This window comes from Carassius carassius, chromosome 22 (genome assembly GCF_963082965.1).
Source record: "Carassius carassius chromosome 22, fCarCar2.1, whole genome shotgun sequence".
NCBI lineage: Eukaryota > Metazoa > Chordata > Actinopteri > Cypriniformes > Cyprinidae > Carassius > Carassius carassius.
Window position 1 is genome coordinate 8,985,320 of NC_081776.1, and position 21,875 is coordinate 9,007,194.

The window sequence follows — 21,875 nt, forward strand, 5'->3', positions numbered from 1 at the left end:
ATATGACTTTGGCAGGAAGTGGTGAGAAGGGACAGTTAGCTTTACACAACGTCTTGACACTCATTTAAGTATTAAAACTATTTTTTTTTTCTACTGGATGTAAATAGTGCAACTGTACCTTGTCATAACACTTTTTATTAGCATGCATCTATAGGACATACCAGGTCCTGGTGACCTCTTGGTATTTGGGAATGTTGTGTGGAGGTCACAAGGTCCATGTCAGTCTAATTATGTCAGACAATGATGCATTGCGCTGCTCGCACTTTAATATAATGCCTATCTGTGAGTCGTTGGAGATATATGGGGATATATAGAGTGTGTGTATAATGTAATTGATTTTATTCATAAGGTTGAGCTTTAGATGTAGTGGAGGCCTGTTAATAAAATGCTTTATTGCATGAAAATACATGTTTTATTGCATGTTCTTGACTTGTTTTAAAACATATATCTATCAGATAACAAATGCTCATGTCCCATTCCATCTATCCTGTCATACAACAGTCACATATACTTGATTATATGCAGATCTTTTGTGTGTGGATTATCCAATGACCTTTGACCCAGGAACACCCTGTTGGGGTTTAGTGGTGAAGCTGGATCTGACAAAAAACATCTGGTCCATCCCACCCTCGGTATCCCAAACACCCCTAACCATGACAAGGTCAAAATACCCTTTTAGGATGACTCATGAGTTCTTCCTCAGTGACTCAGTCTCGTTAGAATTGCTCCCATTCATCAGACTTTAATCAGTGTAAACACTTCACTTTCTTAGTGAAACTGTGTTTGCTTTGTATGAAAATGACATTGCTGAGTGCCTCAGTGTGTTTAATGAAATCAGATATCTCTGGTTTAGGCAACATAACACTCCATTAGAGTAAATATCTCTGGAGGAATGAAAAGGTCATATTACCTTCTATAGTTTCAGTGTATTTTATTTTGTTTCATGGCTGTTTATTGAGTATATCAAATCCAGCTAATCTTAGTAAGTTTGTCTACAACTCACAAATGGCTTTTATAATTAAATATGCAATACAGAAGTCTGTAGATTAAATAAAGCCAGGTTCAAAGTTAGAGTTTAGGATAGGATATTGTTTTATCACTCTTTTAATGAAGTGGTATATTAAAAGAAAGAAGAAAGTGATGTGACATGCAGCCAAGCATGGTGACCCATACTCAGAATTCATGCTCTGCGTTTAACCCATCCAAAGTGCACACACGCGATTCAAATCTACCGACGTAAATAGATGTAATAAAATGTCATGGAAATGTCCCAAAAACATACTTTTACTGTATAATAGAAATATTTGAACTGGTATTTAACAATGTGTAGTTATTGTTATTAAAGCTAACTATGCTAATTATCCGATAACATTAGCAGCAGTTTTCTTCCCATGTTATGTTACTGTAGGACTTGGTTCAGTCTCCGTGTTGTTTCAAGCATGTTGAATGGATTTCCGATCTGCCTGCCTTTAATTCTAATAGTTAATGTTTGTGTGGTTAAAGCTGTACAGTTTCATTTAGGAGATGCACCGTTAAAGTTTCTTGTGTGTTCTCTGGAGGAATCCAGAGAGCTTTTTAATGAAGACTAGCTGTCAGACATACCATCTTGGAGGTGTTGTATAGAAAAGCAATGGCTTTCTGTCTAAGATCAATTGTTGCTGGACTCTTGGGATGCCCTAACAAAAATGAACTTTGGTTCCTCTTCAGGAACTCGAGCTGCGTTGGAAAATGCAACAGGGAAGGCGTTTAGCGTGAGCAACTCTGAATATCATGTGTAATCTGTCTTATGGAAGAGTATGATGTCACGGGTGCGGTGACGTAAGCGACCAGGAAGCTATAAAGGCACGTGCCGTGCTGTGTGTGCATGTTATTCTGTCTTGTCAGTCTTATTTATTGTTGTTTGTCACTATTAGCTCCTCAAAGAGTAAGCAATAGTCAAAGAGCAAAGCTAAGACGAGACATCTGAAAGTTGAATCCAGATCGCGTTTCAAATTGTGTGTTCCTTCCACATCTCCATCCTTCCACAACACAGGAAGTTTCTGAGGTTCGCTTTTAGGGGCGAAGCTTACCAATACCGAGTACTTCCCTTCGGCCTTGCAGTCTCACCCGCACGTTCACGAAATGTGTAGATGCGGCTCTGGTTCCTCTGCGTTTGCAGGGCATCCACATTCTGAATTATATCGATGATTGATTGATTTTAGCTCAGTCAGAGCAGATGGCGGTTCGACATCGAGATGTCGTTCTCGCACACATGGGGGAGCTGGGTTTGAGACCGAACGCCAAGAAGAGTGTACTTTCTCCAGTCCAGAGAACCACCTATCTAGGCGTAGTGTGGGATTCGACCACGATGCAGGCCACATTTGTCTCCGTGGGAGATACCGATCAGGATAGACCTACTCTCACAGGTGCAGGGCACGATAATTCACCCTCGCCCGGAGTTGTGGAAGCTGTGGGTGTGGCCCCTGAGGGGGCACAGCCCGTAGCATCCGCTTTCTCAACCGAGGTTGTTGAGACCATCCTATGATCCAGAGCTCCCTCAACGAGGAAACTGTACGCCCTGAGGTGGAAACTCTTCACCTCATGGTGCAGAGACCGTCAGCTTGACCCAGCTAACTGCCCAGTTGGTACAGTTCTGGAGTTTCTACAAGCCAGGCTCTCTACAGGGTCGACCCACTCCGCGCTGAAGGTTTACGTGGCGGCCATTGCGACCTACCATGTCCCTCTCGGTGGTCAGTCTTTGGAAAGACACCCCCAGTTACACGTTTCCTCTGCGGTGTGCTGAGGCTGAGACCTCCAGTACGGTCCCGTATTCCCCCGTGGGACTTGGTTTTGGTGTTAGAGGCCCTTTGTAAAGGTCCATTCGAGCCAATACAAGAAATATCAGACAGACATCTGACCCTCATAGCTACCTTTCTGTTGGCTATCACCTCTCTGAGGAGAGTCGGAGATCTCCAGGCCCTCTCAGTGGCCCCTACTTATCTTGACTTTGTGCCCAGCATGGCCAAAGCATGCATATACCCACGAGCGGGATATGTTCCTAAGGTTCCCTCTGTCACACCACAACCTGTATTGCTGCAGGCCTTCTGTCCTCCTCCCTTTCGGGAGCCCGACCAAGAGAAGCTAAATTGTATGTGTCCAGTTTGAGCGCTGGACGCATACGTCCACAGAGCTGCCCTTTGGAGAAAATTGGACCAATTGCTAGTATGCTACTGTCCCCCTAAAAGGGGCTTTCCGGCATCTAAGTAGATTATTAGTCGTTGGATAGTTGAGATTATCAATGCCACCTATGACTCCTCTGGTCTTCCCCCACTGTCGGGAGCCAAGGCTAACTCTACTCGGGGTATGGCAGCCTCCAAGGCCTTCCTAGCAGGTGTGTCGATGCTGGACATCTGCAACGCTGTGCCCTCAACCTTTGTAAGATTCTATGGCCTAGATATGCCAGTCACTCCAGGCACTTCAGTTTTCTCGTCCTAAGCTGTGCTCTTTGGATACACACTAGGCAGGGATTTATTAGTCTGGCAGCATGGGCACATCGTTCCCCATAGCGTTTTCCGACGCAGCTCGAGTTCCCGAAGAGGAACGTCTCTAGGTTACGCGTGTAACCATGGTTCCTCGAGGGAACGAGACGCTGTGTCTCGATGCCATACCCCCGGCACCCCTGCCGGCGCTTGCTGGTACTCGAAGCTGATGTCGGCTGCGCGGCACGTGCCTTTATAGCTTCCTGGTTGCTTGCGTCACCCCGCCCGTGACGTCACACTCTTCCATAAAACAGATTACACATGATATTCATCGCTACTCACGCTAAACGTGTTCCCCGTAGCGTTTTCCGACGCAGCGTTTCGTTCCCTCGAGGAACCATGGTTACATGCGTAACCTAGAGACGTTGTATTATAGTAAAAGTGTAGTAACCATGGCTTTTTGTTGTATTGATGTAAAAAGCATGTTTTTTGTAAGGGTCACATTGTGCACATGAGTTTACTGTGTGTTCCCTTATCAATACAAAATAATTATAGTGAAAGGGAAAAGCATCTGTGTTTGGTCTAAATAACTGTCTTTTGCATTCCTCCTGAAAAATAAGACACCAGATCCATTTTGAAGCAGAGAAGAGATGGTCTTTTGGTTACTAGGACAATTACGTCCACTGGTTCATGACTGAGCCTTCCTGTGTAAATATGAGCACACACCTGCAATTACCGCAAGCAAGCAAAAATACTCAAGAGCCATTAGTGTAGCTAAAATAATGACTGCCCACCTTTGAGGATCCACAGCAAGATGTTTTTCTCTGAAGAGAAAGATTCTAGACTCTTTGTTCAGATGTTTTGTGTGTGTGTGTATGCAATTTATTTTTAGTCTTAACAGTATAAATCATATATACATGGTAAGCATGGTAAACATATATACCATTTGCAGATCAAATCCAAGCCACATCAATATGTGGTTTGGCTATCTGTCTATCCGTCTATCTATCTATCTGTCTATCTATCTATCTATCTATCTATCTATCCACTCATCCACCCCTTGTGTGTCTGTCTATCCATGCATCCATAGATCCATCTACATGTATTTGAACTGTCGGAAAAGATTGTTTTTTTTTTTCCTTATAAGGATATAAAAGTGCCTGATTTAGTTATTTGAAAAGAAGTGATTCAGAAAAATGATTTGTTCACAAATCACAACACACCAAGTAGATTTAGGGTGAATTTTCAGTCTAGAAACGTCATACAGGTTTGGAATGATGACAGAATCAATGCTGAATTATTCCTCTAATGAGTTATTCCTTTATTCTAAAAGGCTTTTTGTTAAAAATTAAACCTGTTACATTAATTGTGGACTCACTAGTATGTACTTTTGCAGTTTTGGTGCTAGTCTGTATTTTTCCAAATTGATTTATCCAAGATCCAGTCCTTTTCCATCAGATAATCAGTGGACAAAGCTTGTTTGTTCAAACCCTGAATAGCAGAAAAACCAGCAGTCTTCACAATCAAACACAACACAGACAGTGGTCCAAAGACACTTGCTGATCTTCAAAGAATTGTAAGATGCTAATGCTTTATGCAAATCATTTGATTTCAACCAACTTCCACATCAAAGTTATGATTTTGAGCTTCTGGGTGACATTTCAGTCATTTAGGGTTTTTTTTTCATTTGTGGTTTTTGTGTGCACTTAGGTGGTTGGATACATGTGTCTGGGTGTGTTTGTGGGTTTCAGAGAAATCCAATTTTAGATAATGGAGACAGTAATTGAAATGTATTTTGCCACTGCAATTCGGACCTCCATAATTTAGCCAGGCTTCTGTAATGGATGCTGCTATGTTGTTAACAAATGTGTCCAGTTGAAGAAGTAACAATTTCAAACATGCTTACACCCTGATCCTTTCCTGTCTGTTTTTATTTGTTTTTTTTACTGCCGTAATCACCATCTTACATAATAAAGCAGCTATATATCTGTTTGGCATCACTGGAGACCCTAATTCCTGAGAGTCTAATATTTGAATTAGGGGACTATTTGAGATGGTATTTTTCTTTAATCTTCTAATAATTAGGTATTATAATTGGGTCATTGGGAGTAGTCATAAAATGTTGCCTTTTCATCATCTGACCAGCAACAAAATGTGTTAGTGTCCTGAACACACAGAGAGAGAGATGCACACAAAAGAAGCATTATCACCAAGGCTGAAAATGACATTTAAAAGCCTAGTGCCTTTTGGAAATCAAGGATGTTTTATCATGCACAACAGCTGGGACAAACTGCTCAAGCAGACCAAAAACTCAGGCAAAACCAGGCCAGAAATAAAGGTGTTTACAGTGTTTATACTGTATTTATATAATATATAAAATTCATTTAGTATATGCTCAAGATTTTCTTGGTGACTTTTCCGCTGACAAACATCCAGACCACGATTATGTCACTCACGTGTTGGTGCTGGTAATTGATAAATGAGGGCTGTGTTACTGACAGCTGGCTTGCTTGCCTTTCTCCCCTTGCTAGCTCAACCTTCACGGCCCTGAAATAGCCAATTACTGCAGCTGCTATTGGGCGTAACAGGCCAGTGAGCAAATAGCTGCCCTGGGACCAAATTGAGAGGATGGGCTGCAGGTGAAAAAAATCCCACGTACAGTTCAGGCCAATGCACCTGATCCCACAATTCTTTGTTCCATTACACGTGTCATTCTCAGATCAGTGAGGTCGTCACTTCCTTGATGATGGGCGTCTCACTGACCGCCTCTGACCCTGGGACTTATGGTCTGAGGTCTCCTGCTCTGTTATAAATCAGGTTTTAATTAGACACAAAGAACAGGAAGGGTTATAATGCTTTCATTTTGAACCTTATGGTACTGCGTTGGTACTGTCATTTATTAGTCTTTCTGGAAATATGTTGGTGAAAACTAAATGGCAGCATTTAAAGAAGTATATGTATATGTACTTACTAAACCAGATTGTTATTCTCCGAAGGTATTTAAAGGATATTAAGTCAAAATTCCACAAAGCCTTTCACTGCATTTACTCTCTCAGTTCCTGAATGGTTTGCAGAACGCTGTGCATGAGTGAGCCCAGTTCTATAGATAACAAATGTGTTGAAGTACAGCACTGCGATATGTGTCTGCACTGAGTCATGTGATAACACAAAGTCGACCTGCTCTTACGGTGACAGCTTTTGTGAGGTTGCATGCCTCATTGTCCACCTGGGTGATTGCTTGCCATCTGTAACTCTTCTGATGGTCTGTACACTAAGAGCCTTGAATACACTGAATGAATAGTTGGTTTGTGCATGGTTAAACATGAACTCCATGGGTCATAAGTAATTCAGAGGCAGCCAATAGTGGAAGAAATTAAAGTGTTATTAAAGCTATTAAGCAAGCTTTTCCTACACTTTTTATGTGTTATTAAAATCAAGGTCATGTTAGAGGTCATGTCTGCATGCAAGTACTACAAAGAGCATCACAGGCCTCCTTCCTGTCTAATTAGGCAATTCTTGACTACAAAGTGAATCAGACTTCATTCTGATAGTCAAAAGGATTGCTACATAAGAATAAAATGAGTATGAAGAGCACAGTATGAAGTATGAAGAGTCAGACCACTTGATGATATAGATATTGTGATTCTCTCTGAAGTGTAATACCCTATAAAGCCCCTCCGATGGTTTTTGGCTCCTCTAAAGGGATTCTGAAAGCACTGACTGACTTACAATATCCACCCCTTTTTGATAACTTTCCCTAAGGTTTTTAACAAGAGTTTTTTTTTTGTTACCCAATTATAAGTCTCAGTGAAGTGCACAGGAAATTTGGGGCACAGTGGACAGATGAAGCAAGAATTACATGCTTCCACTTGTGGGATTTGCTTTAGTCCAGTGACTTTATATCAGTGTTAGCTATTCTATTCTATTCTATTCTAAAATTCTGATGTTTGTGAAGTTTGTGTGTCAAATAAAATACCTTTCTAAAATACCTTTCTAGTTACATAAAATGTACTTATTTATTTGTTACATAACATGGTGTTTGAGAAAGTATTTTTACTTATTTAGTTATCTACCTACCTAGTTTATAAAATAATGTTTGAAAAGGAGGGTTCTCATTCAAATTGCTAACAATGTATTAATATATTTTATTATAATATAACATATTAATTTGTTTATGTATTTATTTAATTATTTTCTTTATTTATGTTATGTTATTAAATTATCTTTGTGAAAGTATGGTCATTCAGATTGTTTGGCTAATCATATAATAAATACAACTTAAATGTTATATTATTATGAAAAAGAAATGTATTAATTTTAAATTCTAAAGTGTTGTTTGTAAAGTAGAGCTTTTATTTAAGTAAAACATAAACATAAAAACTTATAATAACTATATATATATATATGTATGTGTGTGTGTATATATGTGTTTCAAATGTTAGGTTCATTAATCATTAGATCAACATGATAATATTTTCTTTTGTAGGTGAACTATTCCCCTGTGTCTGTGATGTATTAGACGCGCAATAACAAGTGCAGATGCACAGCACACTTCTTATTAAGTGGACTGTTTGCTGATGGCACGTGCACAATGAAATCTGTCTCAATGACAATAAAGCGAGGGGCAATCGGCACCTCAGAGATAAAACAACTGTCACTTACAGCCTTTATTCTGCTATCCCTGGATCAGTCAACCTCTATATGCACTTTCAGAAGGATAAAAGCTGCTCTGTTCATCAAGCGTTCTGTCTGTCCATGATGTGTGAAGACGTGGCCACATATAGGCATATGTCATCTGTCAGGCCTGCTTTAAATAAATGCATTCATGCTTTGTGAATGGAATGCGAGGAGCACCGTTGCGGTTCCACAGCCCATTTCTGAGATAAATCTCACCTCTCCACCTCTCTGTCACCAACTCCGTCATACAGCAGGGTTGCTATGACAACCACAACAAGGATGGGGGAACAATTTTGAAGAGAGAGAGAGAAAGAAAAATCATAACAACCAGCACTCCATCTCTGCCCTACTCGAAAATCAATGTTCAGCCTTGGAGATGGGGTTAGTTAGCCCACAGCTTATGAGGCGTTCTTTAAAGATTGCTGCTGCTGTTTATTTTACAAGGTTCTTAGTAAAACTTCACATTAGTTCGGGTTGAAGGCTCTCAGATTGGTAATAAAGTTGTTTAGTTTTATAGTGCGTTTGTTGCTTTTCCAATATAATGTGACGAGTCACACTTTACCCGGTGCAGTATCTGTGAAACTCTGTTGTAAAGTGATGAGAAGAAATGGTAGATTCTTAAAATATATTGAGTTGTAATTTTTAATATCCGAAGAAGGAGGCTGTAATTTTTTATGTTAGGCAATTTCCAGAAAGTATTAGCATATTTCCACAGCTTTAAAATATTGAGCACTTCTTTTTAGAATCCTGAATTTTTACTGTGATTTTTTTTTTATTTTTTTATTTTTGAAACTCTTTTGAGATTTTGAGTCTGGTGCATTTATGTGGTTATCTGTAAATGAGAAGTAATTCCCCAGGGAAACATTCGCTTTTGCTGCTCGGCTCTTTGCTTTAGCTGCCATTGTTTGCGGCGTAAAAACATTTCAATGGGGTCTTTCTCTGCAGAACTGTCTGTTTTTTATTGAATGATAATGTGTGCTCTCCCTGAGTTCAAGTGTGTGTGTGTGTGTGTGTGTGCATTCAGTGAGGCTGTGGATATGGGCCTGTAAGCTGATAGTGTACCACACTATTAGCATATTGAAGAGGGCCATGAGCTCAAACCTCTTCCTGACCTCAGGTTAAGCTTCATTCAATGTCACAGCCATATGATCAGTTCCTTAATATTTATATTTTTTGTAATTTTTAATCATGGACATTTTTTTGGCAATATATAAACATCATTCAGAGACATAGCAATATAATTCGCTTTCAGTTTCATAGATTTTGTTTTCAGCATTTATACAGCTGTCAGTCTCTCTCTCTCTCTCTCTCTCTACAATTTTATGTTTGTTTAATATATTTTATATGTACTTTTACAATACCTGTTTAAATTCAGAATAATGAATTATGTCTTGATTAGGGATTTTTAGAGTTATTAGGATGCAGTTTTGCAAGTGAATTGAAAACATTGCAGCATATAAAACATTTGCTTGTGCTGGTCTAGGTTTTCATTCACCTGCATTGTGCAATTTTTTTTTTTTTTTTTTTTTTTTTTTTTTTTTGCATGTAGATTATTTTGTATTCTTCTAATATTTTTGATCATGGAGATTTTTCCACAGCAGATTATCAATTCTGAATAATCTCTTCAATAGGAAGCTTTAGTGCCAATGGGACATATTTTATTAGATAAATGAGGTAAAAAGTGTACAACCAAATGGTTGCATGAAGGCTCAAAACCAGCTTTGTATTGACCGTATTATATGGAGGAGTGCTCACCACAACAATGTTACATGCTGCTCAGCCATAACTGTGGTCCATGATGGCGGTAAAATTGGATCACAAATGTGTCAGATAGGTCATTGTATCTTTTAGATGCTACATCGCCCTGGGGAACAAGGCTAGTAAAAGTTTTATTGGCATATTTACTGCAGCAATGGGCCGCCTGGTAGTATGGAGCTGTCTCTGTGTTTGGATTGGACATATAGATCTGTTTTAGCCAGATCCACAGCATCCAAAGCCATTTTTCCCATCCCTATCAGGACTGTTATGTAGAGTATTGATTAGACCCCTGCTATCTGGCCATTTCCCAGAGAGAGACTTTCATATGAATTTAGTGAGCACTATAGCTTCTGCAGCCCTTAAATCCACCACATCCAGCTTAATGTACCTCCTGCTGTTTTACTTTCTCTAAGGAGAGATGCCACACGCCACTTCAAGCCCCTGTTGATTGTGCATATTGTCGCCTTCTGCTTAACTTCAACATAAAGGCCTCTTTTGTATGTAAATCCTCAATGTGATAAAGTTGAGCTTTTTGGGGAAGCTTATGTGTTTGAGCTTAAATGGCTAAGTTGTGGATAAAACAGTGTCCAGGGAAGAAGGAAGAGACAATGGAAGTGGCCTCTTATCACAGGAACAGACGTGAAGCACCACCTGCCCACCGAGGAAGAAGAGGAAATCACGACCAGCTGGAAGCACCTAACCAGACAGAAGTGCATGTGACTCTCTGAATTTGTCCTTTAAACCCAGAGAGGGGCCTGCTGGAGTGTGACCTATCTGACCCCGAGCCTCCAGCTCTCTCTGTTGGGTAAACTTAGATTAGGTTGCTTAAATGCAGACTGTGTTGGATTTTAACCACTCCTCTGATAAAGATCTGATATGCTGTGCTGAACACACAGGCCCAAGAAAAAGAGAAAGGATGATAAGGAAATAAACAGAAACACTGTCATGTTTGTTTACTTGAGAGGTAGCTTCAGTCCATCATTTGATCCATCATGCACAACAGCAATCAACTTAAGCTCCAGCATTATGGAGGAACAGCTGGTGCAGACATATGGTTGCTATATGAAGATATACCATAGACTTGTGTGATTTTCTGTTCAATATATATTCTATTAATACAACTCAGAATTACTATAGACACACCATGTACCTAATATAAATTTTTTGTATTATTAGTAATTTTATATTAATTTTCTAATATAGAGAAAAATAAATAACTTATTATTAATAATAACAACAATAGGTAAGTACACGCATACAAATACAAAAGGGATTATTAAGAATCCTGCCCCAGTTTTTTGCAGTGTTTAATCCCAAATTATGAAATAATGTGAATTTACAAAAATTGACTTGTAAAATATTCAAATGAGTTACAGTAATAAGACTTAATTGAAAACATACACGTAGATGTCATTTAATAATTACACAGTGTAAAAAAATCTTTAAAATAGCACAAAAAGTAAAAATAGGCCTAATTTTCTTTATGATTTTTTTTTACATTTGTAATAATAATAATAACAATAATAATAAATGGTATTAAATTAATTATATAATAACAACAATAATGACCTGAACATGTTTTTCGAGAAAGTCACTCAGGCACAGAGTCATTCTATGGAAGTGTGAAGTGGCTCATTTAAGACAGTAAATGTAGGGCAAACGTGAAGCAACAGCAGACAGCTGGCCACAAGCAACCTGACACCAACCGGACGATCAACTAATCAGGAGAGGTAGACGGAGATTAGTTTAAAGACATGGCCAGAGAGAAAAAGATAGAAGCAGACAGGAGGGCATTAGTTTACCGTAGACATGCTACTGAAATGAAACTGTAGCTATCTCGGCCATGGTGAGCAGTTTATTTCTGTTCTTAATGGAAGGCATCTCACGTTTGGCGCAAATGCTTTTTGGCTGTAAAGGGGCCCTCCAGTGCTGTTTCCTATTCAACCACCTGAGAGTGAAAGCCAGAGGGGGCACCAGGGAAGCCCCATAATGTGTTTTATGAGAAGTGGTTGAGTTAAAACATCAGAGGTGGAATAGGGCTCCAACAGCATGTGTGTGTTTGTGGTGGTGGGTTATCGTGCCCTAGGGCCACTACTGGGGCGGTCTGTCTGTTATGTAGGTTATGTCTGAATGTGTGTGTGAGTTGGACGGTCTGTGGAGGTCATTCTAACCTCAGCGTAAAGCTCAGCTGTGTGATGCAGATGAGTTTCATTTGGTCTGTCCGACTTGTATCATGACATATAACAGGGCCTGGGGTTTGTTTGAACCTATGGGGGGCCATAGGACACATCTGAAGTCAGAGTTGGCTAGCTTGACGTTTCAGTGTAGGTCAGTTGGTCCAAGTGTTGCTGGGTTGCAAGACTCAGGTTGACCTTGCAATTTTAAATTCTCAAACCTCTGTCCAAAACCGCAATGCACCACAATACCTATGTATGCCTTTTTGTATAAACTGAATTAATGACAATTTTCAGGGCATTGACCCTATTCATGGTCTGATTGTTTATTGTTAGGTAGAAAATTGACTTGACCTCAAGAGTTCGCTATAGCAATGGAGGAGCTAATCACATACATTAATTTAGGGCTTTGTGACGATCAGCAAGTGGAAGCTATAACTGAAATCACTGAAAAATTAAAATTTTCAATGTGCTTAAGACTTCAGCAGCCCATTATATTAATATTTCATAAGTTTATATTGCATGATTGTCTTGAGTTCTGTTTTCATTCATCCAAAACTCTGTCTGAAGTATTCATGCATTTTGAACACCGTCTGTCTCTGAAGTGTCTCCATTAGGGGTGTTTTCACGTCTCTACGCCTCAACCTGGGCTCCAACAACAGCAATACTGGTGTTCTTGCTCTGATTAATGATTCATAGGTTTAAATAATTGATGTTTTTTGAGCATTGAGATACAAGGCACATTAGCCCTCAGTCATTCTGATATCTCCATTCTAACTCCACCTTCCCATCATTTTAGTGTGTGTTTTGGTGTACGTGTACGGTGTGAACAGTCATCTAAAGTTGTTCACATATGTCAACATGTGAGGGTCTCAAATAACCCTTAAATAATATATATCAGTTACATAATGCATTTATTTTCTTCATAAGTTTCTCTAACAATAGGTAAAGACCATCCAGGACATGTCTGTGACATGATTAATAGCTTTAAACCTTAAATAACTTCACTTATTTATAATTTTAACATATGGGACTTTTAAGAAAAAGTTGTATCACGCATCCGGAATCAGAGGCCCAGATGGTGATGTCTGCGGGATTTTGTATCTTGAAACTGATGGCTCATCTAAACTGTGTGAATGACACTGAAGGGCTTTTCACATCTTCCCCCACCCTTGCTAGCAAAAGAACAGAGATGCAATTCTCATGGTTCCTGATCTGAAAGATTGTGCTCCCCTGCTGTTTTTAGCGCAGATAAATCGAGGGTGGAATTATCAATGCTAATTTTAAACAATTGACAGGTATTGCTATTAAGCAGTATCAGGACTCCATGATGCCCAATTGATACTTGAGGTCACCTTTTTGTAGCATCTCTAGCCACTTTTATTCCTGATGTTGTCACTTTTAGGGGTCACCTTCAGTGACCAGTGATGTCAGCAGCTGATGTTATCTGCTACAGCGCCTTCTGATCCCTGCAGATGACCTTTCCCTCCTCAGTGAATATGGATTCGAACTTTGAAGTAGAATAGAAGAGGATAGAATAGCATGAAATGGCATTGAATGGGATTAAATGGAAAAGAGTCCCTTTGATACTTAATGGTTTTTTTAAGCATTGATTAATGGTTTGGTTTGGTTCATAGCTTGAACTGTTTATATAAATACATTCTAAAATAAATTTTAAAAATATTTATTGTTGTTATTACTATTATTAGTATTAGTTTTTAATAATAATTAATAATGTAAATATTTTATTATTGATCTTTTTTTTTCTTTTTCTTTTTTAAAAAACCTTGGTTTCTTAATGTCTTGCACAACCGTCTTAATTATATGCTGTTTAAGTGAGAAATGGAGTTAGAATGTGCCTTCCAGCATTCATTATCTCCAGGCACATGTTGTGGAAAACTGTAGAGAGCTGCGTTTGGGAGAGAGAAGTTCCTGTTGGGGCAAATTTGGCTCAGATCCTTTTCAAACCTGCTGAGTGAAATTAAAGCTCCAAAAAAATCGGATTATTGCTTCCCAAGAGAGCCGTCTCGTTGCCAGTGGACAACTGCCTCTACGGTATACTGTTATCACCACACGTCTCTCTCTTTTATTCTCACTGGGAGTCTGGAATCCAATTTGAGGACAATCAATAGTGGTTGGTCTCTCTTCCTGTTTCTTTTGCATATTTACTAGACCATTGTCTTTCAATAAGATGCCAACATAAATCTAATTTATCAACCACTGACATGTGTGGGTAAATACAGCAGGCCATAACAACCATAAAGTATGAGTTGTGCACGTCCCCCTACAGTATTTACAATAGTCGTCAACCATTATGACTTTTTCTATAGTTGATTATTAAATTTCCTCCCCTGTCCAGAATATTCGGCAATATTGGTTAATGATAACTGATATTGTTGCAATATCTTCAGCTTCCTTTTTAATGTTTATGACAAACTTTTTTTGATTTTCAAATCCAATTTGAGCTAATTAAGCTACTTGCGGTTGGTTAGGAACAAAATCTCTGAATTACATAAAATACGTTTTCTTATTGGTTTATTGCATCATGTCTGGATTGGATACAGTGTTCACATAATGGTTGAAATCCCTTTTGACAATTTATTCATACTTCACTGAAGATATTAAAAACAGGCCATTTATTCTCCTTCACACAAGGCCAATTTCTATTCATGATATATAGAATCACTAAAGACTGTGGAATGAACAACATAAATCAATCAAATAATAAATAAATTTGTGTTATCTAAATGTGAGATGTATTTTTAGTTGTTCTGCTGGTGGTCGTTACCACCTTATTTAATGCCTTGAGATAAATACCCAGTTAACACAGTCATAGCACCTTCTACGCATCATCTTTTATGAATAACCAACAGATAGTCATTATTATTCATGAGCCAGAGTAGGTGTAGTCATGTGCACTGAGCTTTAGATAGAAAGAGAGGGAGGAACCGAGAGAGGGATAGAGAGAGGGAGAGATGTGCGAGTGAGAAGGGGGTGTGTCTCTATGGAGAGGGGTTTCGTACAGCGTGGATGACTACTAGGTAGTGTGGATGAGAGAGGGACACAGGGAGATCGAGGGGGTATGATGCATACACACAGACAGTCATTCACAAGGAATTCTGCAGGCAACCTGGTCAGTGTGTGATTTTTACACAAAGACTGGGAAAGAGGTACCTACTGATGAGAGACGTTACTCAAGATTTGAGGGAAATCCCCGGTGTGCCTGTTTGTGTGCACTACTTCCAGAGATCTGTTGGGGGACCCGAGACGGTGAGATGGGCTGTAACCTGTGCACGCTGCAGAAAAGAGAGGAGCACTACAAGCTGCTGTATGAGATCGCACAGGTGAGTCGACTTGTTTAACCTACTCCTGAGATCCTTCTGAAGTTAAGTTGTGAGATCAAATGGGACTTCTATGAAAGTTTCTACCTTCTCTGTTCTCTATCTTTTCTAGGCAACGTTGTTAGATGAATGGATTCATTTATTTAGACTTGTTTATCCAACACAACCTACAAATAATAATAATGCAAGAAGCATTTGTTTCAAGGGACAGGGCACTGCTCCTCCAAGTAGTAGATAGGGAAACCCTTTTTTTTTTAAGATTCATTTTGGGCTTTTTTGGACTGGACTGTCAGAGAGTGGATAGGAAGTGATATGGGAGTGAGAAAGAATCGTGGGAATGGAAAGGACCACAAACCTGGATTCTCCAAACCTTGTGTTTTAAAAGTGTCTTCTAAGACGTTCAGTTTGGTTCTAGTAGTTGTTTGGATATGCACAGTCTTGTGTGAAGAGTTCTTTAGGGGAACTCCTTGTGTTGAATTCCCAAACTGCATTGGGGACTTACCTGGAAGCATTTGTCAGGGATTGGTTCAAGAAGGATTTGAAGAACACAACCTTCACAACTGTACTAATGTTCTTGTTCATTTAGGTACAGCTGTTGTACAAGATGCTTTAAGGTAGGAGGATGAGAATTTAGGATTTCACACTCTGGTGAAACTTATTGTTACGTAGAGTTGCAAGAAAGAAGCAAGCCTGGATAATGTGCAAAGACCTGAACAAATTACTAAAGAATCATTGATCATGATTAGTACCACCATGTTTCCAAACCCTTGCCTATATAGTTGGCACCCACTGGAGCCCTGTAACAGATTCTTAGAAGCAGAGTGGTTCAATACAATTTTTAAAGATCAATTTAGCTTTTTAATAACCATTAACGTTTAGGGTGGATGCTAGTCTCGGACTGGCTGAACTCCTGGCTCTGCTTCTGTCTGAGCTGTAGGAATACCCATGTTCCTATGCTGCATGGGAGGTCAGAGTCCCTGCTCCCTTTTGAGCACCAAGCGTGCAAAATAATATTTTCATGTTGCTCTGATTGCCGCCTCATTAAGGTGTTGTACAAAATGGCTTTAGTACCTAATTAGATGGTAAACTGTGCCTTTAGTCTGTGTGGAAGCCAGTCTGGGAGATTATCCCGGTCAGATGAAGTGGTAGAAGTTTGATCCCTACTGGTTCAAAACAGCATGCAGGCTTGTGTTAAGAGTGACTTGTTCAGATAGCTTCTTGCTGATAACAGTGCTGTATTGCCTGTGATTAGGAGTTTTGTACAAGCACTTGCTCTTTTGTGGAACAATAGAGTGAAAAGTTGCTGGCAGCATTTTTGTGTTGCTGCTGTGACACCCTAGAGATTGTGTGTATGTGTCTGGCGGGTTATGGTTTGTTTTTTGCTTGACATGAGATGACTTTTTATATGTCACATGTCGCTCCCTTTGTAGTTTTATCAGTGAAGTTCAACTCTCGATGGAAGAATGACAGAACGGGGAGAGAAAGAACTAATGCAAATGTCTCCAGAAAGGATGAAAGTACTAGGGAAGGTTGAAAGGAGAGGGAAATCTGGATCTACTCTCTGTGGAGTGAATTCCCAAGCTGGCGCAAAAGTGTGTCAAGGAAGCATGTGCCTCAGATGTTCCTGTTATTCAACAATTAAAATTTTCAAGCTTTCATGTTCCCAAGAAGAAATCAAAGAAATGTTGCACCGTGTTACTCTTGAAGTCACAACAAGAAGCAGACATGAATAAACACAAACACACGCCTACACTGCAATTTCACGCCCCCTGACAATTTTGACACTATTCTTGGCAGCACAGCCTGTTAGCCCTGGTGGTCTGTGAGATTTATGAGTTTAGTGTGAGTGTTTACCCCTCAATGGGCTCACCATGGAAATGTATTCTTCTTTCTTTGTTAGCCACGTTACAAAGAACCGTACTCCCACACTCTTTCCCTCTCTCTTACTCTTAGTCTCGGAGGTCTGTGTGTTTATGCTCCATCAGCAAAATCAAGTTTTGGATTTTAAGGTCTGAACAGTTTCACCTTAATTTGGCTGGCAGATCAAACTGACAAAATCTCTGTGATTAGCTGCTGTTTATCCATTGTGATGTAATATGTGATGTCATTTCAAGTCTTATTACAGATAACTTGATTTGAGGGGATATAAACACTTAATAATATCAAAGCTTTTGAGAAACCAAGCATTATTTTATGCAGTGCTGTGGAAAACAAGATGGCAAAAACCAATGAAAAGTGGAATGGTGGATGCTTATTAATACACAGTTATTGTGAATTTACATTAACCATTGGATGTCTGTATAAAATGGTAATTTATTGAACAAACTGTGTAAACGTATATAGTGCAGGGTGGAAAAAATATGTAAATCCTTGGCAGAAGTATATTTTAAAATTTGATCTACTGCTAGGCTAAATCTGTAAGGTGCACAGAGTGAGGCAACTGTTAACATCAAACCATTTAAATGTATTTATTTCCCTATCAATCTCTAAAACACTGGTAATTGCTGATCAGTGATTCTGTGTTAGGTGATGGAGGCTATTTCACTCAGTTGAGCTGAAACACTGAGGCTCATGGGAGCAGTGCAGTTTACGGCCATAGTCAGGATCCCTTATGGGGACAGATGCTCAGTGTAATTTCCAGTCTGTGGATCAGCATGGGAGGCAAAGGAGAGATATCACCTCCCACACATTTACTATCAATCCGCCGTTCATTTTTAGTATCTGTAGTTCCACAAATTTCATAGGTAACATGAAAAAACAGAAGCAGAACTTAGCAGGAATTACCTTTACATTTACGTCAATTACATTTGCTGTGTAATTCACCTTGTTTCAAGCTGGCATCCATTTACCTCTGCGCCCCATACGGTGGCCATCGAGGGTTCAGAGGAAGTGTCTGTCCCGAGAGCACTAACAACCATATGGATCTGGATGAGTGAATTGGGCAGTCAGTGTATCACAGATGGAGGGCAACCTTTAGAGAGACCTGCCAAAAGGAGCTGTCTTTTGTGATTGTGTAAGATTACGTTTTGAGTGTGTATGTGTGTAAGGATGCTTCACACTCCTGCCTGAACCAAGGTCTCTCTTATTGGCATCGTCACTGATGGGCGACGTCCCCTGTCTCTCTCTCAGAACACTCTCATCCATCTTCCTGTCCCGGAGCCTTTTTCTTAACGATGCTCCTTGCTGATGAAATGTGTTGGGTGTGGAACGAAAGAAGGGAAAGACAGAGAAACATGTAGTTTTGATTGATCTTGTGAGCGCGTTGGATGATAAGTCTGTCAGATAGCACAGACCCTGGGCTGATCATATCAGCAGACCCTGCCAACTCCAGCCCAGGCAAAGCGTGCTTGTGTGTGTGTATATGATGGAAATCTCATTTAAAGCCCATATCATTCTTTTTGGCTCTAGCATGCATGGAATGATTGCATAATTATTGCTAAAAATAGGCTCTACTCTCTCAGTGATCCTGGTGATTTTCTCTTTTAGTGAAATGACAGATGCTGAGTTTATCTTTTTCTCCTGATCTGGAATGAGAGCAGATGACCTCATCTAAACCTATGTCTCATGTCATTTATGCCACTACTGATCTTCCTTATCAGATGTATCGGATTACCTGCTGTTGTGTGTATGGTTTCACATTTACTGCATACAAGTTTTTAGATTTCATGTAAATATGTAGACAGTAATATTAGATTTCTAAAGCACAAACAGATCTATGATAGTTCATTACATTTTTGTTAATGATAATTGTTTTTAATTAGTTAATTTTAAATAGTTAATGTTTGTTAATGATTTAATAATTACATGAAATAAGACACTTTTGTTAGGGACACACTATATTTTGAAACCATTCATTCATTCACTCACTCACTTATTAATGAATTTATTATTCATTAGTTTATTTATTAGTGTTAGTTGATATTGGTTTATTGATTTGTGCAGTTCCTCTATTTTTACATTTGTTTTACATTACCTTTGCCGCAATGTAACATTTACTTCATCTAATTATTCAATAACAGAATTATTTAATAAATAATTTAATAAAACCGTTAAATCTTGAGCATATATCACAAAATGAGTATTTATTTTTCATACTGTACATTACTATGTTGTGATGCCTAAATTCACTTGTATAATAACAATAGGCATATCAATGCTTTCTTTTTTTATTGGTTATCAGCATTAAAATATCAGCCTTTCGGACACAATTTTAATACATTTGTGCAAGGTTGCACTCAGCCAATCTTTTTCTTAAAAATTTTTTTAAGATAGCATCAACTGTAATAAGAAGTGCCAACAGGGTCATTATCATTGCTGGCACTGTCTCTACCACTCAGGTGGATGAGTTTCATGGGATTTTACACTTCTGTCTGATCTGAGTTTCATGGGATTTTACACTTCTGTCTGATCTGAGTTTCATGGGATTTTACACTTCTGTCTGATCTCCTTCCTGTATGACTGCAGTGAAATTATGAGGTGACCTTTTCTTTTTTGTGTTATTTCATTTTAAAAAGTGCAGGCTTGACCTTTACATCCCTATAACAAACCCACTCGACCAGTCAGACACTCTGATTGAAAATCTTCGCTATGAGCCCCTCTCTGCTCTCATTTTTTCCCATATACCATACACCACCACCTATGCGGACACACTATCCGTGCAATGCAAAAATGTACTTTGCATTAACCAGACACTCTGGAGTATATTTATGGCATATAGGTTTTAACTCACAACTCCCCTTTTAAACACTTCAATTTCTTTCTAAGTAGGCCAAGTTGCAGTTAGTAGCATTTTATTATTTGCGTCTATTTTTGTCAAAAAATTGCCCTTTCAGAACAGGCAGAATAATTTGTGAACTCCTTTTAAATTTATGAACTCCAAACAAACCAAAAAATATGAATAGGCATAAATTAACTCTTGTTCCTTTCTCACAAACATGTTGTTTTCTATTCTTAAACTGGTCCTGGCCTCTCAATTTCATTCTTAAGACAATCATCTGATTTCAGCAGAACAGAAAATAAAAGTAAAGGTGGTAAAGGTTTACAGTAAAGGTGGGGAGCTGTTGACCTCAACTGGGGATGTCGTTGGACGGTGGAAGGAATACTTCGAGGATCTCCTCAATCCCGCTGTCACTGGGCTGAGGGCTCAGATGTGGACTCGTCCATCACCCAAGCTGAAGTCACCGAGGTAGTCAAGAAACTCCTCGGTGGCAAGGCACTGGGTGTGGATGAGATCCGCCCTGAGTACCTCAAGTCTCTGGATGTTGTGGGGCTGTCTTGGCTGACACGCCTCTGCAGCATCGCGTGGCAGTCGGGGACGGTGCCTCTGGAATGGCAGACCGGGGTGGTGGTCCCTCTTTTTAAGAAGGGGGACCGGAGGGTGTGTTCCAACTACAGGGGGATCACACTTCTCAGCCTCCCTGGGAAAGTCTATGCCAGGGTACTGGAGAGGAGAATCCGGCCGATAGTAGAACCTCGGATTCAGGAGGAACAGTGTGGTTTTCGTCCAGGCCGTGGAACACTGGACCAGCTCTATACTACAGGGTGCTGGAGGGTTCATGGGAGTTTGCCCAACCAGTCCACATGTGCTTTGTGGATTTGGAGAAGGCATTCGACTGTGTCCCTCGCGGCGGCCTGTGGAGGGTGCTCCGGGAGTATGGGGTCCGGGGCCCTTTGCTAAGGGCTATCCGGTCCCTGTACGACCGGAGCAGGAGCTTGGTTCGTATTGCCAGCAGTAAGTCAGACTTGTTCCCGGTGCGTGTTGGACTCCGGCAGGGCTGCCCTTTGTCGCCGGTTTTGTTCATGATTTTTATGGACAGAATTTCTAGGCGCAGCCAGGGGCCGGAGGGGGTCAGGTTTGGTGACGACACAATTTCGTCTCTGCTCTTTGCGGATGATGTTGTCGTGTTGGCCTCATCAAGCCAGGACCTTCAGCATGCACTGGGACGGTTTGCAGCCGAGTGTGAAGCGGATGGGATGAGAATCAGCACCTCCAAATCCGAGGCCATGGTCCTCAGTCGGAAAAGGGTGGCTTGCCCACTTCAGGTTGGTGGAGAGTTCCTGCCTCAAGTGGAGGAGTTTAAGTATCTTGGGGTCTTGTTCACGAGTGAGGGAAGGATGGAACGGGAGATTGACAGACAGATCGGTGCAGCTTCTGCAGTAATGCGGTTGATGTACCGGTCTGTCGTGGTGAAGAAAGAGCTGAGCCGCAAGGCGAAGCTCTCGATTTACCGGTCAATCTAAGTTCCTACTCTCACCTATGGTCATGAGCTTTGGGTCATGACCGAAAGGACAAGATCCCGGATACAGGCGGCCGAAATGAGCTTTCTCCGCAGGGTGGCTGGGCGATCCCTTAGAGATAGGGTGAGAAGCTCAGTCACCCGGGAGGAGCTCAGAGTAGAGCCGCTGCTCCTCCACATCGAGAGGGGTCAGCTGAGGTGGCTCGGGCATCTGTTCCGGATGCCTCCTGG

The 21,875-nt window shown here is 40.2% G+C and overlaps 1 protein-coding gene across 2 annotated transcripts in view; it reads left to right on the top strand.

Annotated features, from left to right (window-relative positions):
• The window catches only part of LOC132098876 (PDZ domain-containing RING finger protein 4-like), a 53,726-nt gene that overhangs the window by 10,312 nt on the left and 21,539 nt on the right, over positions 1-21,875 (top strand). Inside the window, exon 1 of one of the 2 annotated variants that reach the window (XM_059505142.1) lies at positions 14,709-15,411. The exons of the other annotated variant lie outside the window; for it this stretch is intronic. Coding sequence (XP_059361125.1) covers positions 15,343-15,411 — 69 coding nt within the window. The 5' untranslated portion in view covers positions 14,709-15,342. Of the gene's footprint in view, positions 1-14,708; positions 15,412-21,875 lie in introns of those variants that run through there. 2 annotated transcript variants of the gene reach the window in all.